Source organism: Lissotriton helveticus, chromosome 3_1 (assembly GCF_964261635.1).
Source record: "Lissotriton helveticus chromosome 3_1, aLisHel1.1, whole genome shotgun sequence".
Lineage (NCBI taxonomy): Eukaryota > Metazoa > Chordata > Amphibia > Caudata > Salamandridae > Lissotriton > Lissotriton helveticus.
The window spans coordinates 211,185,939-211,210,491 of NC_136061.1; the positions used below are offsets into that span (position 1 = coordinate 211,185,939).

A 24,553-nucleotide genomic window follows, 5' to 3' on the forward strand; every position below is an offset into this window, starting at 1 on the left:
CTCCCTGTCGGCCGGCCCACCGCCTCCAGAGGGCCTCTTAAACCCCTTTCCGCTATTCCACCAGTGGGACAATATCAAATTCGCAGAAGCGCACTACCAGGACGCGCTCATCAGTTACCTCGAGCTCATAAGCCGGACCTCGCCGCACCCGCTCCGCGGGTGCCGCATCGTCGGAGCTCGTGAGGGGCAGCAGACTTGGACAGCCAGCGGGGGAAGATTGAACTTTGGCTGAGGGCTGCAGGGCTGCGAGCGTGTCAGGGACTCCATTACCCAGGAGTCCCTGCAAGACCGTCTACAACTTCCGGTCCGCTCTCCCTGTCGGCCCCGCCCCCCGCTCTCAACGCTAGTATAACTGGGACCATCCCTCCCGCAGCGCGGGACGCAGCCCGGAGCAAAGACCGGGCTAAGAGCGGGCCGTTTGAGGCCGTTCGAGGACGGCAGAGGACGGCCCTGGCCCATATGCCCTGCACAGTTTTGATGCATGTAAGGTAGGCGGACTTGCCATTTAGGGAGTGTTTTGGACACAAGAAATATTGTATTGACTGTGAGGGCCACTAAGTTTCTATCACTTTTTGTGTAAATAGTGTGTGCCCAGTCTTTATTATTGTAGCTGGTGTTAATTAGATATTATGTCTTTAAGATCTGGTAAAAATCGCACTGTCCAAATCCAAACACCTAAAGGAGTGGTATCGGGTCCATTGGACGCTTTTATTACACGTGCCACGGGAATTCTGGAAAAAGAAATTGCAATGGTGGAAAAACGACTATCAATTGACCTAGTCAGCGGAAAACGCTCTTCGCTGGGTAGGTTGGCCACGATCCCTAGTCCCGTGTCACATGCACATGCAGCTTTTAATTGTATTCAACTAGACACCACTGATGCCATAGTCCACATGGATAGTGAGGGGGTTGATCTTCCTGTACGAATACCAGTTCATGCTGAACACCACCTGGACGATCTTGGGGCAAGTGGGGAAATTGTAACCCAGGATAGTCTAGTGTCCGAATACAGCTCGGAATCTGCCAACTCATCCCCTGACTCTCCTAAGACAGTGTCTAACATGCTAACCTACATAGATCCCATAGGCTCAGACACGGCATCGAGGAAGAGAAAGCAAGACATGAGCCACATGGGAGGGAGAAAACGTAAGATGCCTAAATTAAAAGATACTATTGGCAACTCCACATCGGCACTTGGCCATCCTGGTGAAAAACAATGTCCCAGTATATTTCCTAATGTTTTATGCCCCTCCCTTATCTCCTTAGGTTCTTCGAACACGTGCCCAACGTGCCAAAATAGTGACGAATCTCTGTTGGCAAAAATTGAGGCTTTGATGAAAAACCTTTTATTACCAGTTTTGGAGCGAACCAGATTAATGACCTTAAAAATAGACACACTGGAGGCAGTAGTGAACATGAATTCAGCCCTGCTATTATCTTTAACTGGCACGAACCCAGGGGGGGTTAAATCCACACACTCGGCCCCAAAGACATCAAATATCCCGAACATTCTTATTAACAATCCCAGCAACCACAAACCCTCAGGGCCAGCAACCGATAGACCGACGAGGGGTGGAGATTCTAAAAACATCCCAAGCAAGGTATCCGAGGCCCCGTCTCAGCGTACCCATATGATGAAGCCCATGAACAACCCAGACAGATCAAACCCTGCTAGACCCCATACTACTAAACCACTCTCCTTGGCAAAACCTGGCACAAACATCCCTAGGCTTCCCCCCCACGGGCCCCTAGCCAATCACCGTAGTACCATAAATCCTATGGCAGAAAAACACTCCAGGTACACTACCCCGCGGGTTGACCTCCCCATAGAGGCTACACCATACACAATGGTATTGACTGGTGTGGCCCCCCTACAACCTGGTAAGAGGGAGACCCATGGTGACCTGCGTAACAAGGTGATTTATTGGTTGAATAAAAATCGACCCCTACCCCCATCCTCGCCAACTGAAATTTTGTTTGTAAGAAGGGTTGATTGGGTGGGTCATGGCATTAAAGACCTGGAGGGCGATTGTATTTTAATCTCATTTAGGGACCCTTGGGTGGTGGATACGATTTGTAGAGAACCTAGGTTTGCCAGGCAGGGGGATGTCCAGACCCTGGGCCTATCATACTTTTATTCACATAGACAGGCTTCTATTCTACCCTGAAGGCCCCTAAACATGGTCGACCCGCCACTAGGAGCTACCCTATGATAAGGACACCCCAACTTCCGCAATTCCCACCCCTTTTCAATCATTTTGGCCCTTTATCCGATCTCGAGGCCATTGATTGACTTCAAATATCATCTTGCTTACCCGAACCCATAGAAAATCCTGGGCTTGGGGCTGAGAGGCAGGGTCAGGAGCCTCCACAGTTTGTAATCATAGCGGAAGAGTGTATGGGGGTCCCAGCACCAACAGGGATTGTCATATTGAGGAAAATTTAATTTTGCCTTGTCATGTGTGCCTACGTGTTCCCCATCCTATGTAATATGTGCATGATTAATATGCATATATCCCCCTATGACCGAATAAAGACGCAATTATAGTTGTGTCCAACGTTAGTATGCCAGTTTCCAGTCCTCGTGAAAGCAACGAGTATTAGGCCTATGTTGCCACCCTTTTACATTGTGCACGTTAATTCATCAAATTGTCCCCGTTACTAGGCCTCAAAGGGCCCGGACGCCAGAATCAAGCTCCAGTCTCCTGAAACCACTCCGAGGAACGATGCAACCCCTCCCGCATCCCTGACCCTTCGCTTACTTCCTGCCTCGCAGCGCGGTGCCCAGCCTGGCTCTGCCTGCCTGTCTGCCAAGAATATGTTATGCCTCCAGTTATCAGTTCAGCTCTCCGTCTTCACATTCCTAAGCTAACGAACCGCATAAACATCTTCAGCTATAGTCTAGTCTTTCTGTCTCCATGCAAGAGAACTACTGAATTAATATTCATAGAAGATTCATAGCACACGCAATACATGAAGAATATATGCATGCACCAGCCCTAGTGTCAAGTAGCCTCTGCCCTGATGACATTTAGATTCTATCAACATGTTCTCCAAACACCAGATACCAGATATGCTATAGGTACATGTCGTCCTGACATCGCAGACTTTAGTCTCCTCTTCTAGTGCAGAAGTCAGAGCCCCCAGCTCTCCCCAGTTACACGTCATGGTCCGTTTGCGCGCACCACTAGGTTAAAGGTTCCAGCTGCCCAGGTAGCCCCCTCCATGTATCCACCCATTTATGACACTCTGTGACGTCTACCTCACATGTCTATGTGCACGCCCTGTGCACGCCTTCTTTGTACGCCCATGTGTTCTTATCTTACGTTTGTCACTTGTTACGCCTACTGTATTTAATGCAATTGTAATGTTTTACTATATATACCATGTAATGTTGGTGAAACGTTGCAGCTGCCATTCCATTTCATGCCAGGCTATTCCGATCCTGTCCCTTTCCCTTATGCCTGATTAAAGCCTGTTCAACTCAGATACCCCGGATCCTGCCTCTTATTTATTGAGCTATCTGTTTTATTTAATGCATAGAAAAATAGTACCGGTAATTAATTATTTATTTACCACATAATGGCGCCCGAACAGGGACGAGCCCCTTCCCCACACGCCGGCGATGTAACGCAGGCCCCCTGACCCTTCTACAGCCGTGACGGAACCCTATGCGCACGTGCAGATATTTCTGCTTCAAGTCTCCCTCAGGCCCACGGAGGAGACGGAGACTGCGGTCCGGCATCCAGACGAGGCGGTGAGGAATGCGGTTCGTCCCGACCAGAGCCCAAGCCGAGAGAGCAAGGTCCGAGGTATCCGGAGGCCCACCTGTAACCGAAGCCCGAAGCTCGAAGCGCATGCGTAGCAGTAACCAGACGTCGTAGCAGTCCAGTCCAGTCCGAGGCCTTCAGTTTCTGCTTCCCGGTGAGTACCGTTGCGGGGGAAGTATCTAGACAGGTTCATTAGTTTGTCCCTGGTCCGATGGGTTTGGGTACACAGATCCAGTCCGAAGTATTCACCTAGGTGGATACGGTATGACGTGTCTCTTTATGAGACCGGTATGTTCTGTACTGTTTTAGCAGTGCATCCAGTAATTCTAGTAAGCACGTTCTCGAGAAATTCAAGTGTTATGTTTTCAATGTACCAGGTAGTATTCTGTTCGAACTGTTATTAATGTATTTTTATGTCGTGGTATGAGTGATTTGTTTGCCATTTCATTACTGTGATTATTGTGTATTGTGTTTAATTCGAGTACGACTCAAATATGCCTCTGTTTTCAAAGTTACGTCAGATAAAAACCAGAAAAGGGTTACTCGAAGAAGCAGTTCCTGTCCCTCCTAGGGACAGTCCTGGACACTTTATGTATCACAAGCATGGCTTAGATGCCATATTATATCTAGACTTATGGGTGGATTATACAAAGAATCTTGAAGAGAAATATAGATGGCCTGTTTCAGGTACATGGGATGCCGAGTGCATCATGCGAGTAGAAGAAGTATTATGGAAAAAGAAAGCCAGACAGTCTCAGAAAGATGCCATCGAGTTATGGCGCAAAGAATCTCATAGAAGAACCGAGAAAGAATTCAGAAAAGCAGAATTAAGTAGGGAATCCTCAGAAAAAGCCCAAGAAAGGGAACTTCTAGAAGAAGGTGAACGAGTTAGAGTAGAACAGTCAGACAGACAGAGAAATGCCCTTATTAAAGGTATGTACCCTCTTCTTGCCGAGGACTTGCCGAAGGCAACCCCGGAAGTACCCTGTAATTTACCGCCACCATTGGTCCCGATTAAGCTACGTCATAAACCGACTGCAGCTGAAATTTTTCTTTCGTCCTATTTGGACGATACAGTCCCAGAATATGCAAATCCTATTCCGCCTGCTCAACCTAGGCACCCTGTTAATAATGTAATTCCTGTTCTCCCAGCCACTGGTCCCGGGGACCCCGTTAATGTGCCAGTACCCCCGGACCAGCCCACATTACGTGTGCCCGTTTTACCAGTCACTTTACCAGCACATTCAGTATTAACTGACGATTCTAGTTCAGGAGGAGCGGGGGGAGGTGCTCCTACCACCCCGCCTCCAGTAAAACGACTGACGCTGAGAGACGCAGCGTTACAGCGCACGCCAAAGGTGTCTACACACGCAGCCCTCAAGCAATACCTTACAGACTGCATATATGATTCAGTGCCAGGCGAAGATCACATGATATTATATTCCGTACGTCTAAGACGAGTTGCCAACTTTTTGGCCACTCTGCCCGAGATGAAGGAACATCTAGACAGAATATATCATTTTATCCGTACAGGGGAGAATTCAGAAAGTATTCACGAAACTATGGCACACCGAAAGGTCGAGATTCAAGGTATGATTTTACAGTTCTTGATTAACTGTTTAATAAGAGAGCAGGACTATCCTGATAAAGACAAAGACGAGATGAAAGCCCTGACAAGATGGAGTGACACTATAGCCGAGGGAAAACATAAGACACAGAACAGTATAGAAAGTATGTACAGGAAAATTCGTAAAGAAATTCTAAGTATACACGAGAAGGAGAAAGCAATAAGAGCAACCGAGAAAGAGAATGACTCTTCAAGTGAAGATGTAGACACCGAGAATCCCAGTAGAATAGCGTATGTAGGTAGAACGAGACTTTCCGATAGACACACACGCCTAGATTACAAGAAAGTTTTTCCTCCTCCCGTACCAGAACAGTGTTCTCTTGAACAAGTATTCCAGGCTACCGATAAAATTCTGAAACTACGAATAGGTTATAGTGAGCTTAGTACCATGCATGAACAAGAACTAGCCCGGTCAGCAGTCCGATGGACTAGTGATTCTACCACGTTTTCAGATGAAATAGTGGCCCAAACGTTTCTGAAGCTGCCCCCAGCCGAGCAGCGTCTGGTGGGTATGTACATGATCCAGCACCTCATTACACTGTATGAGAATCAGCATTCTGATCCAGGTCCTTTGTATGATGTACTGAACGAGTTACTCCTAAACAGATGGAAAGGTCTAGGTACCGATTTAATTAGTGTCGTTTTAGAACAGCGCCACAAATACAGAACGTTCCTGAATCCACATTTTGTTCCTTTTCCACCCCCAGTAAGAAAATCATTCTACATAGACCGACAGAATCAGTTACGAGAAATACATCCAGTTAAGGGAGCGGGGGGTGATCTAGAACGAGTATTTGTTTACACCCCTATCACAAAAATAGAACTACTAGAAATGAAAAAGTGAATACCCTGTCACGATAAAGATCCAGCAGGGTTCCACCGTGAATTAAAAGACATGCTCCGTATGGGAGAATACACGTATCCTGATATCATTAAAATGTTAAAGGTCCTGTTGCCTGCGGGCATATATGAAAAACTTAAAGAAAAAGAATGGGAGGTGGGAGAGAAAAAGATAGATTGGACCGCATTAGAGACTGAAGATAATACACGAGTTCCAGGTACCGGTCTTGGGGAAAAAGCTAAAGCATTGCCCGAGTTGTTAATACAAGTCTTGCCAAGATTACTAGCCACGAAAAAGGAAGACTGGGATGCCATCTCAGCCTGTAAACAGAAACAAGACGAAGACACTAGTGATTTTTACTCTAGATTTGAGAAATGTTTCATTATTAATAGCGGCCTGAAAACAAGTAGTGAGTCGTATCCACATCTTTTTGTTACCAAACTAGTTGAGAATTCTTTACCGCAAGTTAAAAATAGAGTATTGAAAGTCGAAAGTACCTGGCAAGCTAATACTCCGTCACAAATGCTCCAGATGCTACAGTATCACCAGAACAGAATCAGGGAGGAGCAGGAACATGAAAGGAGACGTAGGAAAGACACGAAAATGAAAGTACTGGTTGCACAGTCTGTTCCACAAGACAGTCAGAAGAGGGGTCCGAATCAAACTAGTCATCCTACAGCTCCCGTTAAGGGGACCTGCAATTACTGTAAACAGCCAGGTCATTATATAAACGAATGTGCAGTTCTGAAACACAACATAGCTACTGGTAAGACGAAAGAGAGATCACGTCCTCCTAGACCAGAACATGTTCCGCAGAACACGCAACCACCGCAGAACGCACAACAGACAGTTACAGTACCGCAGCCTATAGCTGCCACACAACACGTTACACAGCAGATGTACCAGTATGCACAGTCAGATTATCCAGAATATCAGCAGTATTCATGAAACAGCCTAGAGAGGGAGGTTGGCTTGCCTCTCATCGAGATTCCTGTAGATCAAGAGGGTCCCTATGTACACAGTCAAGTATTAGGGAAAGACAGAAAGTTTCTGATTGATACAGGGGCAAGTAGGACTACCATCAGTCATGACGAGGTTCCAGGGGCTCCACTCTCAGGCTCAAGAAATGTTTCCCTTGGATTTTCAGGAAAGCCTATTGTTAATGAAATATCTAAACCAGTTTCCCTAGAAGTCGGTCCATTGTCCCGAACTACAGACTTGTTACTTACGAAATCATGTCCAGAAAACTTACTAGGTATCAAAACACTGAAAGAATTAGGAGCTGTCATATGTTGCTCCCCAGAAGGAGTGAGATTGTTTTTACGTGACTTTAAAGGTCATTATGTATTACGTGATTTTGATCCAAGATTATTGAATGTACCTCAGCATTTATGGGCGCAAGGTCCAACTGATGTAGGTTGTATGCACATTACACCATATCGTGTCACTCTGAAGCAAGGTGTTGTATTACCACGAATCCGACAGTATAAATTGCCACCTGAGGCTGTAGCAGCCTTATCAAAAATTATTGACGAGCTCATCGCTCAAGGAGTGGTTGTAGAAACTGACTCCAATGTATGTAATTCTCCTATCATTCCGATTCTAAAACGTACTGATCCCAATGCACCTCCAGTTTATCGATTAGTGATTGACCTTCGAGAGCTTAATAAATGTATCATACCCCAGTACCCAGTGGATCCAGATATTTCTTCCCTATTGACTGCCATTGATTCCGAAGCTACGTTCTTTACTGTTATTGATCTCAAGAACGCATTCTTTAGTGTTCCCATTCATCCAGACAGCCAGTTTCTTTTCGGATTCTGTTTAAATGGAAGAAGCTATAAATTCACACGAGCTCCTCAAGGTTTCACAGAAAGTCCTAGCATTTACAGTCAAGCACTTAAAAGACAACTAGACAATATACACATGCCAACTGACACTGCCCTGCTCCAGTATGTCGATGATCTATTGATCACAGCTCGTTCTGAACGTGACTGCGAACGTGCGTCACTTACAGTCCTGTATTTCCTGGCCGAGATGGGGCACAAGGTGTCCCCTTCTAAACTGCAATTTTGTGTCCAGCAAGTGGTGTACCTTGGACACTTACTGTCCAAGAGGGGTAGGCAGTTGACACCAGACCGTATCCAGTTAATAGCACATCTTCCACAGCCCAAGACTCAGAAGGAGGTACGAGCTTTTATCGGCCTCACTTCTTATTGCAGACAATGGATTCCTCAGTACGCATATCTAGCCAAGCCACTGATACAGTTAACGACACAGGAGGCAGCCACATTGACTGTCCTCCCTTGGACCCAAGAACATACCCTTGTTTTCAATGAGTTAAAGAAAGCCTTATGCCAAGCACCTGTTCTAGCAACACCGAACTACAGTAAGCCTTTTACACTTTTTGTTACTGAACGTGATGGTACTGCATTATCTGTTCTCACACAAGATCAAGCAGGACAATACAAGCCCTGTGCTTATTTTTCTAGCACATTAGATCCAGTAGCCCAGGCTCTGCCTGCGTGCCTCAAGTCAGTTGCAGCCACAGCCCTAGCTATCAGACAAAGTGATTCCATAGTGTTAGGACATTCCCTGACAGTACAAGTTCCACACTCCGTGGAAGTTCTTTTAAACCGAACACAGACTCAACACTTGACAATTGCACGTTTAACAGGATATGAACTGACATTGTTTCAGCCACACATAGAAATCAGACGCTGCAACGTTTTAAATCCTGCTACACTGTTACCCTCAGTTACTTCAGGCCCTGCCACACATGACTGTGTGGAAGTCGTTAACACCATGACGAAGCCAAGACAAGATTTGACAGACATTGCATTACCTGATCCCGACCTGACACTTTATGTGGATGGTTCATGTATTAGAACAAGTACAGGAGAACTAGTAGCCGCGTATGCAGTGACTACTGAAACTGAAGTTATAGAAACACATCGTATTGACACCCTGTCTGCTCAAGCAGCAGAGCTCATTGCTCTGACCCAAGCCTGCATACGAGCCAAGAACCTGAAAGTAAACATATACACAGATTCACGTTATGCATTCGGAGTCGTACACGACTTTGGAGTACTCTGGCAAGAAAGAGGTTTCATGACCTCTCATGGAACCAAGATTCAGCATGGCCCCCTCATCCAAGCTCTGTTAGATGTAATACATTTACCGACAGCTATCGCTATCATGAAGTGCAAGGCACATACGAAAGCCACTGACACCATTTCCCAAGGTAACGATCTAGCAGATCGAACAGCCAAGCTTACAGCTAAGACTCCAGACATTCCAGTTAACACGACACAGACAGACATTCCAGTTCAGACTACTTGTATGACAGTTAAGGACCCTACACAAGACGTACTAGATATACAGTCACATGCTACCCCCGACGAAATCAAGAAATGGTCTGAACAAGGAGGGGTCCAGACAGATCAGGGATGGTTGACGAAGGGAAAAGCCACATGGTTTCTCCCCAACTCTATGATTCAAGTCATTATTAACACCGCACATAGTCCAGCACACTTAGGAGAAAAAGCCATGTTAGACAGTATTCAGAACCTCTGGTTTAACAAACATTTACGAGCAGCAGCCAAGCAGAAAGTGCGTACCTGCATGATCTGTTGTCAGTTCAATCCAGGTAAAGGTGTCCCGGTGGAACAAGGTGGATTCCATCCTCCTGACCACCCTTTTGAAGTCCTCCAGATGGATTATATTCAGATGGAGCGATGTCGAGGTTTCAAGTATGTCCTCGTAGTTGTATGCGCTTTGTCCAGATGGACAGAAGCATATCCAGTCTCAGATTACACTGCCGCGACCACTGCCAGGCAGTTGGTTCGTGAGTACTTCCCCCGCTATGTATTACCGAGGGTCGTGTATTCAGATAACGGCCAGCCATTCTCATCCGAACTCATGAAACAAGTATCCCTTCTGTTAGGGTACCAGTGGAAGTTCCACTGTGTACGACATCCCGAAGCAGCTGGTCTCGTCGAGAGACATAATCAGACTTTAAAAATCCGCATTGCAAAGGTATGCGCAGAGAAAGGCGTAGATTGGATGGTAGCACTGCCAGTCGCCCTTTTTTTCATGAGAATGGTCGCTCACTCCCGTTCAGGTCTGTCCCCTTACGAGGTAGTTTTCGGTCGTCCCCCAAACATGTGGGGTACACCTAGGCCACGTACAATTACCGATGTTGACAGTAATATGCTGACAGATTACCTGGCTTCCTTGATGTCTGCACTACTCTCTTGTCGTTCACAGGTTGCCGCCGCTTTTCCAGACAACACTCAAGTGAAACCGCACGAGGTCATACCAGGCGACCTCGTCCTGATTAGAAATTTTGATCGTTCAAGTCCGCTGGAGCCCCGCTGGAAAGAACCGAAGCTCGTTTTGATGACAACAAGGACTGCGATTAAAGTGGAGGGCCGCAAGGGGTGGTTGCACTCCAGCCACGTGAAACGATTTCATGGACTCCGTCCAAAGACTTTTTTCAAGGACTGCCCCGTTCTCAAGGACTGCCCAGATACTGACTCTAAACTTCCCCTGTTAGAGAAAACTCCACAGCAGGAATATAAAGAAAAATTAAGGTCTAGTAAGTCAGCCAGTTTAATTGTCTAAGTCCCTCTCGGGTGAAACGGTTAGACAGGTTCCTGACATGTATGAGATAGACCCACATAGTGAGAGAGTTAGTCGAAACTCTAAGAGAATACGTTATCGGAAAAATCTTCGAAGTCGATGCATTGTTACTCTTTTAATTTTATTATTTCTGAGTTTTACGATTACAGGCATAAGTTATGTTTTATATGTATATTTTCCTCCTACTGTTTCACATGTACATATGTTTTCTAATGTTACAGTAGAGCACACATTTAGTGAACTGCCTCCTCACGAGTTATCCTATTGTCTTGCCATGCGCAATAATACTTTTATCCGAATGTTACACTATTCACACCAGACAAGCAATGCCACTAATTGTTGGGTGTGTGGTCGACTCCCCCCTTTTCAGACACCGATGGGAGTTCTGCCACTCTTTCCCTATCCGTTTTCACACAATGGTTCGTGTGGAGCCTGGTCCACGTTAACGTCATCCTCAAACGATATGTCCCTTCTGAATAGAACATGTTTCCCAGACAAGGAAGGTCTTTCCCATAGAACAGGGTTAGATCTAGAAAATGAAGTATATGATCTAGGTAATTATTCCTCGAATTTCATGGTTTTGAATGTTCAGTCCGAGACTACTCCAGATTTGCCTGCTATTACAGTTCTACCAGTAAAAGGCGAACTATGTGTCAGAAAGAATGGTTCAATACATCTAGGACATAGTGATTGTACTACTGTGGTCGAGTATAGTGACAGTGGGAAATCTACTTTCAAAGCCTCACGTCATTCTTATTTTGTGTGTGGTCAGACCGCATATGTTCGTCTGCCCCTCGATTGGGATGGAACATGTTACATTGCCTTCCTACTGCCACCAGTTTTCCTAGCCCCATCCGATTATCACAGAAACACACATCTAGTACACGTTAGACATAGAAGGGAGATCGAGTCCCCAATTGTCGATCAGACTGAAACTGCCTTAGAACAGTATCAAGACTTCAATAAAGGTTTCTTTTTCTTCATAGGACCTGTCCAGAATAGTAAGTTAATACGTAGGCTAACCAGAACCCTTGAAGCAGTAGTGAATGAGACTAATTCTGCTCTAGGTAACTTAACTGAAGAACAATCTGCTATGAGATTTGTCGTGCTTCAAAACCGCCTTGTCCTTGACGTCATATTGGCCGATAGGGGCGGAGCTTGTAGAGTCATCGGATTTAGTTGCTGCATTTTCATTCCTAATAACGCACCGTCTGTTTATTCAGCTATAACCAGACTTCATAAAATTGCCCATCAGTTACACCAGAATCCAGGCTCTGGAGTATAATATCTGCCTGGGGATGGAAAGTATTATCATTCCTGGGTATAGCAGTAATGATCATATTCAGTTGCTGTCTCTGTTTACAATGTGGCCCTGCGATTTGCGGCTTGTGCGCTACATCCTGTATTCCAAGTCCAAAGTCCCGTTCCAAGAAGATTCGAGACGAGCAAATGATGCTCTATGAACAGATAGATGGTATCATGAATATTGATGTTTCCTGATGGAAACGTAGGGCACAAGGAGGGAATGAGGAAAATTGAATTTTGCCTTGTCATGTGTGCCTACGTGTTCCCCATCCTATGTAATATGTGCATGATTAATATGCATATATCCCCCTATGACCGAATAAAGACGCAATTATAGTTGTGTCCAACGTTAGTATGCCAGTTTCCAGTCCTCGTGAAAGCAACGAGTATTAGGCCTATGTTGCCACCCTTTTACATTGTGCACGTTAATTCATCAAATTGTCCCCGTTACTAGGCCTCAAAGGGCCCGGACGCCAGAATCAAGCTCCAGTCTCCTGAAACCACTCCGAGGAACGATGCAGCCCCTCCTGCATCCCTGACCCTTCGCTTACTTCCTGCCTCGCAGCGCGGTGCCCAGCCTGGCTCTGCCTGCCTGTCTGCCAAGAATATGTTATGCCTCCAGTTATCAGTTCAGCTCTCCGTCTTCACATTCCTAAGCTAACGAACCGCATAAACATCTTCAGCTATAGTCTAGTCTTTCTGTCTCCATGCAAGAGAACTACTGAATTAATATTCATAGAAGATTCATAGCACACGTAATACATGAAGAATATATGCATGCACCAGCCCTAGTGTCAAGTAGCCTCTGCCCTGATGACATTTAGATTCTATCAACATGTTCTCCAAACACCAGATACCAGATATGCTATAGGTACATGTCGTCCTGACATCGCAGACTTTAGTCTCCTCTTCTAGTGCAGAAGTCAGAGCCCCCAGCTCTCCCCAGTTACACGTCATGGTCCGTTTGCGCGCACCACTAGGTTAAAGGTTCCAGCTGCCCAGGTAGCCCCCTCCATGTATCCACCCATTTATGACACTTCTGTGACGTCTACATCACATGTCTACGTGCACGCCCTGTGCACGCCTTCTTTGTACGCCCATGTGTTCTTATCTTACGTTTGTCACTTGTTACGCCTACTGTATTCAATGCAATTGTAATGTTTTACTATATATACCATGTAATGTTGGTGAAACGTTGCAGCTGCCATTCCATTTCATGCCAGGCTATTCCGATCCTGTCCCTTTCCCTTATGCCTGATTAAAGCCTGTTCAACTCAGATACCCCGGATCCTGCCTCTTATTTATTGAGCTATCTGTTTTATTTAATGCATAGAAAAATAGTACCGGTAATTAATTATTTATTTACCACAATATCACCACCGAGGGAAGTGGGAGTCCCCTTGAAGACTGGGAACAACCTGAACACTACTGGGAGAATTGAACATGGGTGGGACTGTAGGGAAGGACAGGGCACCGCTGCAGTTTTAGATGTGGTGGCCCCTTCCGTGGTACCCACATCAGAAACACTTACCCTTGTGTCCTGGAATATTGCTGGGGTGAAGGGCCGTATCCACTCTGAAGATTGGCTGGAGTTCATGGACAAATTCGACATCATCCTACTCCAGGAAACCTGGGCAACTGACCCAATATTTAGGCAGGGTTATGTAAATTTCTTCAAACCCGCCATTAGAAGTGCCAAAGGGCGAGCCTCAGGAGGCTTATTGATCTGGGTAAAACAATCCTTGGGATACCATCCTACAGAATTAACTGTACAAAATCCGGATCTCCTTATTGTTAAGTTGAGTAAGACTGGCCATCGGGACTTGATCCTGGTCAACATATATGCTCGAGGTTTGCCGGGTGGTCGCTCACCCCCCTTGTTGGAAGCATTGGACCTTAACTTGGCAGCCTTAGATAGCAATAATGTTATTCTTCTCGCTGGAGACCTAAACTGCAGCTTCAAACCCTTACTCGACCCAGGGGATAGCTGGGGCTCCGCAGAGGATGCAGCTTGGGGTATTCCCGATCTGCTGTCCGCCAAACCGGTAACTGCAACTGAGGCAGCGGTGAATTGGATGGCTTTCTGTTTAAATAGAGGTTTTCGGGCCTGTAATGGCCGTGCAAGATCAGACCTGGAAGCCAACTACACATTCGATAACGGGTTAAGAAGAAGCCGCATTGATTACATCCTGCTAAAACTAGGAGACTGGCCCCTGCTGGTGGACATGGAAGTACTTCCCCGCCCAGAAAGCGACCACAACCCCTTGTCCCTGCAACTAAGGTTGCCAGGACTTGCGAGACTAGAGGAACCCGGTACCTCACAGACGGGGGACGCTTACTTAACAAATGATAGGAAGAGGTTAAAATGGTCAAAAATTGTGGAGGACGAAACATTGAGGAATAAGGTCACCAGTGTGGTTAACAACATATATAATGAGATGCTGACCTATGCTCAGTTGGGGGATAACCTCGAAACGGCTAATAACATCATACATCTTCATAATCGTTGCTTTGACGATCTAAAATTTCTGCTTTCAAAACCTTGCCCCCAGGGAACTACCAAAGCACCTATCCGTCCCCAGAAATGGTATAATAAAAAATGCAGGGAAGCCCACACTCATTTGATTAAAGCAGTTAAGTCTCGGATTATGGGTTCAGTGAAAGCGGCTAGACTAACATATAGGAAAACACAGTGGGAAGCGAAACGGGAGTGGGAGGACAAGTACTGGTCGGACCTATTGGAAGCTTCCACATCCAATAACCCTATTAAATTCTGGGAAATAGTTAAGTGGGGGAAGGATCCGGATGCACGCACTCCCGCAAACCATGTGCCCCCCACTGAATGGGTGACTTTTTATTCGACCCAGTTCTGTGCCGAGAATCCCAAACCTTCCTGTTCCCTGGGAATGGCACCCCACCTACCCACTCAAGGCGAGAACATCATTTTCTCAGAAAGGGAGGTCGAGCTGGCACTAAATTCCACCATGCGAGGGAAAGCGCCGGGCATGGATCTTATACCCGCCGACCTGTTCAAAGCCAACCCCGCCCTGTGGACGCCATATATCACCAAGGTGGCCAATTCCATAGCTGCAGGTGCAAGAATACCCAAATCCTGGAAGGGGGCGGAGATATTACCTATTTATAAAAAGGGTAGTAGGTCAAACCCAGGTAATTACCGCCCGATTAGTCTCATTGACTCCATGCAAAAACTCATTGCACGCATGGTCCTGGGTAGGGTCCAAGGCTGGATCGAATCAGAGGACATACTATCTCCAATGCAGGCGGGCTTCAGATCAGGAACGAGCACCATCGACCAGGTGTTCAGATTTTGTCTGATCTACTGGAAGGTGGTTCAGCTTGGCGGCGGCACCATCTTCGCAGCGTTCATTGATCTGAAGTCCGCCTTCGATCTTGTCCCCAGGGATAAACTGTGGGGAGTCTTGAGGAGTTTGGGAATACCCGAGGAACTACTTGACTTAATAATCAAACTGCATGAGGACAATTTTGCGAGGGTGAGATGGGGAGGACAGGGCCAAGTGACGGAACCCTTCCCGGTTACCCGAGGTGTCCGTCAGGGGTGCGTACTGGCAACCACTCTCTTTTTATTGTTTATTGACCAAGTGGTCAAATTTTTCGAATCTACTCCGACAGATGCCCCAATGTTGGCAGGACAGCGATTCCCAATGCTCATCTTTGCTGATGACACCTTACTCCTCTCCAGAACACGTTGCGGATTACAGCGGGCGTTGGACCGCTTCGAGGAGTTCTGTGCCATCAGCGACCTCAAGGTGAACGTGGGAAAAACCAAGTTCATGGTTCTAACAAAGAACTGCTCTGTCCGGAGTACGGTTAGTATGGGTGGTGTCAAATTGGACCAAGTGGAGAATATGATATATCTGGGGGTCACATTAGACAGCCGCTTGAGATGGAAAGCCCAAGTTGGTGCTCAACATCTCAAGCTTGCCCGACTCACTGGCTGCCTACTAAGCGAGCAAAAAAGATCTATCACCAAGCGGGTTACCCCAGCGCTTAAGATCTATGACGCAAAAATCAACCCAGCAATTTTATATGGTGCAGATCTGTGGGGCCATATGGATCTTACGGGTCTGTTTAAAATACAATGTAAATTTTTGCGAAACTTGGTAGGCCTCCCACTGTCGTCCCCTTCTATTCCCCTCTGCCTGGACCTGGGATGTCCTCCGATTACTGAGATGGCCAGATTCAGACTGGTTGCTTTTTGGAGGCACCTATGGACTTCCCCTGACCTCACCTTATTCGCAAATGGGGTAGTAGAAGTTAGGTCAATCAGGGGTTCAGGGAAAATCCCTTGGTTCCAAATGATAAAATCCATCTTGACGGACATGGGCCTAGAGCAGCTTTGGACATTTCCCGCCACCAGTATCTTTCCATCTAAACTGGCACTTAAAGAACTGTATTGGGCTACGCTCCGCCAGAATAGAGTCAATGCTTCCAGCTCCACCAACCTCACGGGTAGGTTCCTGTCTTTCAAGTTGGACCCATCCCGTGAACAATATTGGGATACAGTCTCTAAATCTTTGGACAGGAAACTCTACCACCAGTTCCGGGTGGGAGCACTGCCACTGAACACATTCACGAAAAACTGGTCAACAGGCACCACGGATCACTGTAGATGGTGTCCAGGCCACAAGGAAACTGTGGGGCATTTTTTGTTTGCTTGTCCTAGATATTTGGCACCAAGGGCCAAATGGCTAAAACCACTGTTTCAGCGCTTGCCTATTAGACAATCTGAAGAGGCTATTCGTGTATTAAAAACCAACACATCAGAAATTATTACAGTGAGTCTGGCCAAATACCTGGGCTGGGCCTGGATACTCAGGGCAAAACAATAGTTTAACCTTGGAGATTGTTGTGACGTACCTTTGTCTGAGCATTCTTTGTAGTTTGTCTATTTGCTCTTGATAATGATTGTTCTTGAATCATTTTATATTATTTAACTGTATTGTCCCTTTCCTCTTTCCATACAAATTACTATTTGGAACTTATTTGTAAACCTTTTTCTCTTATAGTAATTTTGTCTCAGGATTGTCTTTTACGCTGTTTAATGCTCATTTTATGATGTTAATGAATAAGTATTTATTATTAATTAATTCATGTTTGTTACTATCTGTCTTTTATGATTTCTTTTAATCGAAATAAAGACTTTAAAACCTGAAAACCTGATTTGTTCTGAGAACACCGTATGCCTATTAGGGGGCTGGAGAAATAGTGCTTGCCTAATGAGATGGCATGCGCTATGACCTAATCAGATAACGGGCTTCTGTGCCGTTGTTTGGCTAATCAGATAACGGGTTTTTGTGCAGTTGAATGGCTGCTAGTTAATTATTAACCGGACAAGGGTCAGAAATAGGGGGATCGATACAGTACCCATAGTAAATACATCAAAACCTTTTCCTTGCTTACACATATTTCCAGATTCCAAATTCCAATATGAAGATCAATATTTCCCATCGCCTGATATTTTCGAACATCAGTAATCTTTTTACATTTCAGCCATGCCATGCACGTTTCTGCTCTGCCAACAAGGATTTTGCTGAAAAGCCATTTCTCATTTCAACTGAAAGCTCTGTGCAAAAACAATCACATTCGGCTCACGATGCCACTTTAAATTTGTCAGAAAGTGAGAACAGGACAATAGTAGTGATGGAAAAATTGGAGTGAAGAAGGTTTTCTGGAATTTGGTTTGTTTCAGTAGGACATCCACAGCCTAGAGCTATCAAGGTGCTATTACCCCATCCATGGCAGGACTCTGCTCTTAGCGCTTGACATACTTTGCAAGAAAATCGACTGATGAATGGAATATATTTTACTCTAATTGCCTTTTACACTGCTGATGTCTGAAAGAGAGGGGATTCTCACATTCGCCAACAACCTGGGCAACTGGAGCTGCTTAGTCTCTAAGAAGTGTCCTGAAGCCTAGGAACACCAGAACAGCCAGCTGATACTTCAGTGAAAGACATGACAGGAAAGACGTCTTGGATGCAGAAACCTATGCCACCACAAAAACACTCAGGAATTGGAAGTACATATTAAAGGATGAAAGACGAGTTGAATAAATAAAGAAAGCAGAGAAGTACAGTTGTTTTATAGAGAAAGGACAAATAACACATCTTACTTTCACACAGTGGAGGCTCACCAGACCATCTTCCAGAAGGAAGGCATTCGCGAATGGCAGAGCCCCACAGTGCATGTTCTCCACAGGTATATGACACAGTCTGGAGCATGCCAAAGCGATTTCCTTTCCTGCTGCCTCCAATGGGAATACCTGGGTCTGGGCATATGAACTCTGTAATGCAATAAAAAGTAGAAACATTTTTAGAATAGCCGCAATGAGTTTAGACGTGAATCCTCACACAGCGTTTACTTTACAAAAACACATGGGGTCACCAGATTTCAGAGGGGAGCACAGTATGCCAACTGCATGATAGATGGAACTGTATTACAGATGACAGCCTGGCTCATCTAGTCAGCCTGTTCTCTGCCCACTGAAAGAGAATCTTTTTTAATCTCAAGCTGTATATTTACTCTAAAGACATATATGTTACATGTGTTACTTTATGCACTTTATTGCCAGCACTTGCTTATTACTCCTCATGCTATTAGAACTGTGCTGGTGCTCCGTACAATAAACAAATTAGGACAAAATAAATAGTTAATGTGTATCTCTCTACTTATTTGGCGTATTTGAAAGTGGACAGAAACCTAGGAGCTGGGTCATTTCAACCTGCAATATATAAAAATAAATGGCAGTCCCATTTACAACCGTTTCGCGTTTCGGATCTATGCCCCTAAAAGATCCCTGCGCTCTTCCTCCACCGGTCTCCTACCAGTCCCACGCACGAGAACCTCCACCTAGGGAGACAGACGTTTTCTAGTGGCGACTGCTAGGCTTTGGAACTCTCGGCCATTGGCCATCAAAACCAGTCCTACTCTCATTGTTTTCCGTAGACTACTGAAATCCTGGCTATTTGATCAATGGTTCTGACAGCTGGCCTGTTGTCCCAGGAAGCTTCTTATGTGCCGAGACACCTTCGGGTATTTGTGTGCAATACAAATTACGAAAACATAAACATAAACAACCAAAAATGTACTAAGGTAAAACATCCTGTAGCCCTCCCTACCACACATTTACGTCACACACATTTCAATGCATGCCACAGGCTACATTCCTAGTAGTCTCATCTTCTCTGCCTTGGAATAAAGAGAACCCAGATGCCTCTGGCAGATTGGATGCAGACTAGCAAAATTCATGTAGTTGGACCCCTTCCATAATGCCCATAGGCAAGTTAAAAAATATTAAAAACAATACTCCTCTGAGGAATTCCAAGACATTAAGAAGTACTGGCAGCTGCATCAGAGCCAATAGTTTTTCATTCTAACTCTCCCTAAGTGACAAGAGATGGTTCCATAGGATGCTATTTCTAGTGACTCAAACTGCACCAAACCTATGAGACTCATTTCTGTAGCGGGAAAACAGCTTATAGATATGCTACAAACCACAAAATGGCAATCAGACCTCTAGAAAAGGCAATATTCAGTGCCTACGAATAGTGCAAAACTTCTACTTACAGGAGGGTGACTGATTGTTGGACTTGGCACTCTCTGCAGGATCACTGCCAAACCTTTTTGCCTTCACCCCTCCTCCTTCTGAACCCATTTTTGTTGGTGTTTAGGATTCTGTGCCTAAGTGCTTGTACTCTCTCCTTTAAGCATGGCAACATTGGCTTACACCCAATTTGAGCATTTAGTTTTCTTGTAAGTCCCTAATAAAGTGGTACTACATGTGCCCAGGGCCTGTAAATTAAATGTTACTAGTGGATCTGTAGCACTGCAGAAAAAAGCAAGAGAAGTGCTAAAAGAGGCAAGTGAGGTGTAGAAAGAAGCAAGAGAGGTACTGAAAGAAAGAAGAGAAGTGCAGAAAGAAGTGACAGAGGTGCTGAAAGAGGCACGAAGGGTGCAGAAAGAGACAGGATAAGTCCAGAAAGAGGCAAAAGAGGTGCAGAAAGAGGCAGGAGAGGTGCAGAAACAGGCAGGAAAGGTGCAGAAAGAGGGAACAGGGGTGCAGAATTAGGCAAGAGAGGTGCAGAAAGAGAAAAGAGGGATGCAGAAAGAGGCACAAGATCTGCAGAAGTAAGCAACAGAGGTGCTGAAAGAGGCAAGAGCAGTGCAGAAACAACCAAGTGAAGTGCAGAAAGAAGCAACAGAAGTGCAGAAGGAAGCACAAGGGATGCAGAAAGAAGGAAGAGAAGTGGAGAAATAAGCAACAGAGGTGCTGAAAGAGGCAGAAAGGGCGCAGCAAGAGGCAAGAGAAGTACAGAAAGAAGCAACAGAGGTACAGAAAGAGGCAAGAGTGGTGCACAAAGAGAGAAAAGAGGTGGAGAAAGAGGCTAGAGATTACACAAAGAGGGAAGAGGGGTGCAGAAAGAAGCAACAGAGGTGCAGAAAGATGCAAGGGAGGAGCAGAAACAAGCAAGAAAAGTGCAGAAAGAGGCAAGAAATTGCTGAAAGAAGCAACAGGGGTTTAGAAAGATGCAAGAGAAGTGCAGAATGAGGCAAGTGAGGTGCAGAAAGAAGCAAGAACAGTGCAGAAAGAACCAATGGAGGTGCAAAAAGAGGCAAGGGGTGTAGAACGAGGTAAGAGAGGTACAGAAAGAGACAGGGGGTGCAAAAAAAAGGAAGAGAAGTGCAGAAAGAGGCAAGAGAATTGCCAAAAGAAGTGATAGAGCTGTAGAAAAAAGCAAGTGAAGTACAGAAAGAGGCAAGCAAGGTGCAGAAAGAAGCAAGAACAGTGCAGCAAGAACCAACAAAGGTGCAAAAAGAAGCAAGAGGGATGCAGAAAAAGGTAGGAGGTATGCACAAAGAGGCAAGAGAGGTACAGAAAAGGGCAAGTGAGGTGCAGAAAGAAGGAAGAGAAGTGCAGAAAGAAGTAACAGAGGTGCTGAAAGAGGTGCGAAGGCTGCAGAAAGAGCAAGAGAAGTGCAGAAAGAAGCAACAGAGGTACAGAAAGAGGTAAGAGAGGTGCAGAAACAGGCAGGAAAGGGAACAGGGGTGCCGACATAGGCAAGTGAGGTACAGAAAGAAAAAAGAGGGGTGAAGAAAGTGGCAAGTGAGGTACAGAAAGAAGCAAGAGAGATGCAGAAAGAGGCAATATAAGTGCAGAAAGAAGCAACTGAGGTACAGAAAGAGGCAAGAGTGGTACAGAAAGAGACAAGAGAAGTGCAGAAAGAGGTAACAGGTACATAAAGAAGCAAAAGAGGTGCAGAAACAGGAAGGTAGGGTGTGGAAAGATGGAACAGTGGTTGCACAAAGAGGCAAGAGAAGTGCAGAATGAGAAAAGAAGGGTGAAGGAAGAGGCAAGAGATCTGCAGAAAAAAGCAACAAAGGTACTGAAAGAGGCAAGAGATCTGCAGAAAAAAAGCAACAAAGGTGCTGAAAGAGGCAAGTGAGGTGCAGAAAGAAGCAAGAGAGGAGCAGAAAGAAGCAAGAAAGGAGCAGAAAGAGGCAATAGAAGTGCAGAAAGAAGCAACAGGTGCAGAAAGAGGCAAGAGAAGTGCAGAAAGAGGCAAGAGAAGTGCAGAAAGAGGCAAGAGAGGTACAGAACGAGGCAGGAAAGGTACAGAAAGAGGGAACAGGTGTACAGAAAGAGGCAAGACGGGTAGAGAAAGGGGTGTAGGAGAGGTACACAAAGAGGCAAGAGGGATACAGAAAGAGGCAGGAGAGGTGCAATAAGAGGTAGAGAACTACAGAAAGAAGAAACGGAGGTGCTGAAAGAGGCAAGAGTGGTGCACAAAGAGGAAAGAGGGGTATAGAAGAGGCAAGAGAGTTACAGAATGAGGCAAGTGAAGTGCAGAAATAAGCAAGAGTAGTGCAGAGAGAACCAACAGAGGTGCAAAAAGAGGCAAGAGGGGTGCAGAAGGAGGTAGGAGAGGTGCACAAAGAGGTAAGAGAGGTACAGAAAGAGGCAGGGAGGTACAGAAAGAAGGAAGAGAAGTGCAGAAAGAGGCAAGAAAATTGCTGAAAGAAAAGATAGAGGTGTAGAACGAAGCAAGAGAAGTGCAGAAAGAGGCAAGCAAGGTCCAGAAAGAAGCAAGAGCAGTACAGAAAGAACCAACAAAGGAGCAAAAAGAGGCAAGAGGGGTACAGAAAAAGGTAAGAGGGGTGCACAAAGAGGCAACAATGGTACAGAAAGAGGCAGGAGGGGTGCAGAAAGAAGAAAGATTAGTGCAGAAATAAGTACAAGAGATCTGCACAAAAAAGCAACAGAGGTGCTGAAAGATTAAAGTGAGGTGCATAAGGAAGCAAGAGAGGCGCAGAAGGAGGCAATATAAGTGCAGAAAGAAGCAACAGATGTGCAGAAAGAGGCAGGAGGGGTTCCGAAAGAGGCAAGAGAAGTGCAGAAAGAGGTACCAGAGGTACATAAAGAGGCAAGGCAAGAGAGGTGCAGAAACAGGCAGGAACGGTGCAGAAAGATGGAACAGGGGAGCAGAAAGAGGCAAGAGAAGTGCAGAATGAGAAAAGAGGGATGCAGAAAGTGGCAAGAGATCTGCCGAAAAAAGCAACAGAGGTGCTTAAAGAGGCAAGTGAGGTGCAGAAAAAAGCAAGACAGGTGCAGAAAGAGGCAAGAGAGGAGCAAAAAGAAGCAAGACAGGAGCAGAAAGAAGCAAGAGAGGTACAGAAAGAGGCAAGAGAAGTGCAGAAAGAGGCAAGAGAAGTGCAGAAAGAGGCAAGAGAGGTACAGAACGAGGCAGGAAAGGTGCAGAAAGAGAGAACAGGGGTGCAGGAAGAGGCAAGAGGGGGGCAGAAAGGGGTAGGAGAACTACACAAAGAGGCAGGAGGGATACAGAGAGAGGCAGGAGAGGTGCAGTAAGAGGAAGAGAACTGTAGAAAGAAGCAACAGAGTTGTAGAAAGAGGCACGAAGGGTGCAGAAAGAGACAAGGCAGGTGAAGAAAGAAGGAACAGGGCTACAGAAAAAGGCAAGAGTGGTGAAGAAAGGTGTAGAAAGAGGCAAGAGAGTTGCACAAAGAGGGACGAGGGATGCAGAAAGAGGCAAGAGAGTTACAGACAGACGAAGGGGGTGCAGAAAGAAGGAAGACAAGGCCAGAAAGAGGCAAGAGAATTGCTGAAAGAAGCTAAGAAGGTGCAGAAAGGAGCAAGAGCAGTGCAGAAAGAACCAACACAGGTGCAAAAAGAGGCTAGATGGGTGTAGAAAAAGGTAGGAGGGGGCACAAAGAGGCAAGAGAGGTACAGAAAGAGGTAGAAGGGGTACAGAAAGAAGGAAGAGAAGTGCAGAAAGAAGTAACAGAGGTGCAGAAAGAGGTGCGAAGGGTGCAGGAAGAGCGAGAGAAGTACAGAAAGAAGCCACAGAGGTACAGAAAGAGGCAACAGAGGTACAGAAACAGGCAGGAAAGGTGCAGAAAGAGGGAGCAGGGATGCAGAAACAGGCAAAAGAGGTGCATAAAGAAAAAAGAGGGGTGTAGAAAGAGGCAAGTGAGGTGCAGAAACAGGGAAGAGATCTGCACAAAAAAGCAACAGAGGTGCTGAAAGAGGAAAGTGAGATGCATAAAGAAGAAAGAAAGGCGCAGAAAGAGGCAATATAAGTGCAGAAAGAAGCTACAGAGGTGCAGAAAGAGGTAAAAGGGGTACAGAAAGAGGCAAGAGAAGTGCAGAATAAGGTAACGGAGGTACATAAAGAGACAAGAAAGGTGCAGACACAGGCAGGAAGGGTGCAGAAAGATGGAACAGGGGTGCAGAAAGAGGCAGGAGAAGTGCAGAAAAAAGCGGCAAGTGAGGTGCAGAAAGTAGCAAGAGAGGTGCAAAAAGAGGTAGGAGGGGTGCACAAAGAGGCAAGAGAGGTACAGAAAGAGGCAGAAGGGGTGCCAAGGGTGCAGAAAGAGCAAGAGATGTACAGAAATTGGTAACAGAGGTACATAAAGCGGCAAGAGAGGTGCAGAAACTGGCCGAAAGGGTGCGGAAAGATAGAACAGGGGTGCAGAAAGAGGCAAGAGAAGTACAGAATGAGAAAAGAAGGATGCAGAAAGAGGCAAGAGATCTGCAGAAAAAAGCAACGGAGGTGCTGAAAGAGGCAAGAGATCTGCAGATAACAGCAGCAGAGGTGCTGAAAGAGGCAAATGAGGTGCAGAAAGAAGCAAGAGAGGTGCAGAAAGAGGCAATAGAAGTGCAGAAAGAAGCAACAGGTGCATAAAGAGGCAAGAGGGGTGCGGAAAGAGGTAGGAGAAGTGCAGAAAGAGGTAACAGAGGTACATAAGGAGGCAAGAGAGGTGCAGAAATATGAGGTAGGAGAGGTGTACAAAGAGGCAAGAGATCTG

At 45.8% G+C, this 24,553-nt stretch overlaps 1 protein-coding gene across 2 annotated transcripts in view; it reads right to left on the reverse strand.

Annotated features, from left to right (window-relative positions):
- The window catches only part of LOC144822280 (complement factor B-like), an 827,973-nt gene that overhangs the window by 582,608 nt on the left and 220,812 nt on the right, over window positions 1–24,553 (reverse strand). For both annotated transcript variants that reach the window (XM_078679607.1, XM_078679606.1), the window contains exon 4: window positions 18,342–18,512. In XM_078679607.1, coding sequence (XP_078535733.1) covers window positions 18,342–18,512 — 171 coding nt within the window. The remainder of the gene's footprint in view (window positions 1–18,341; window positions 18,513–24,553) is intronic.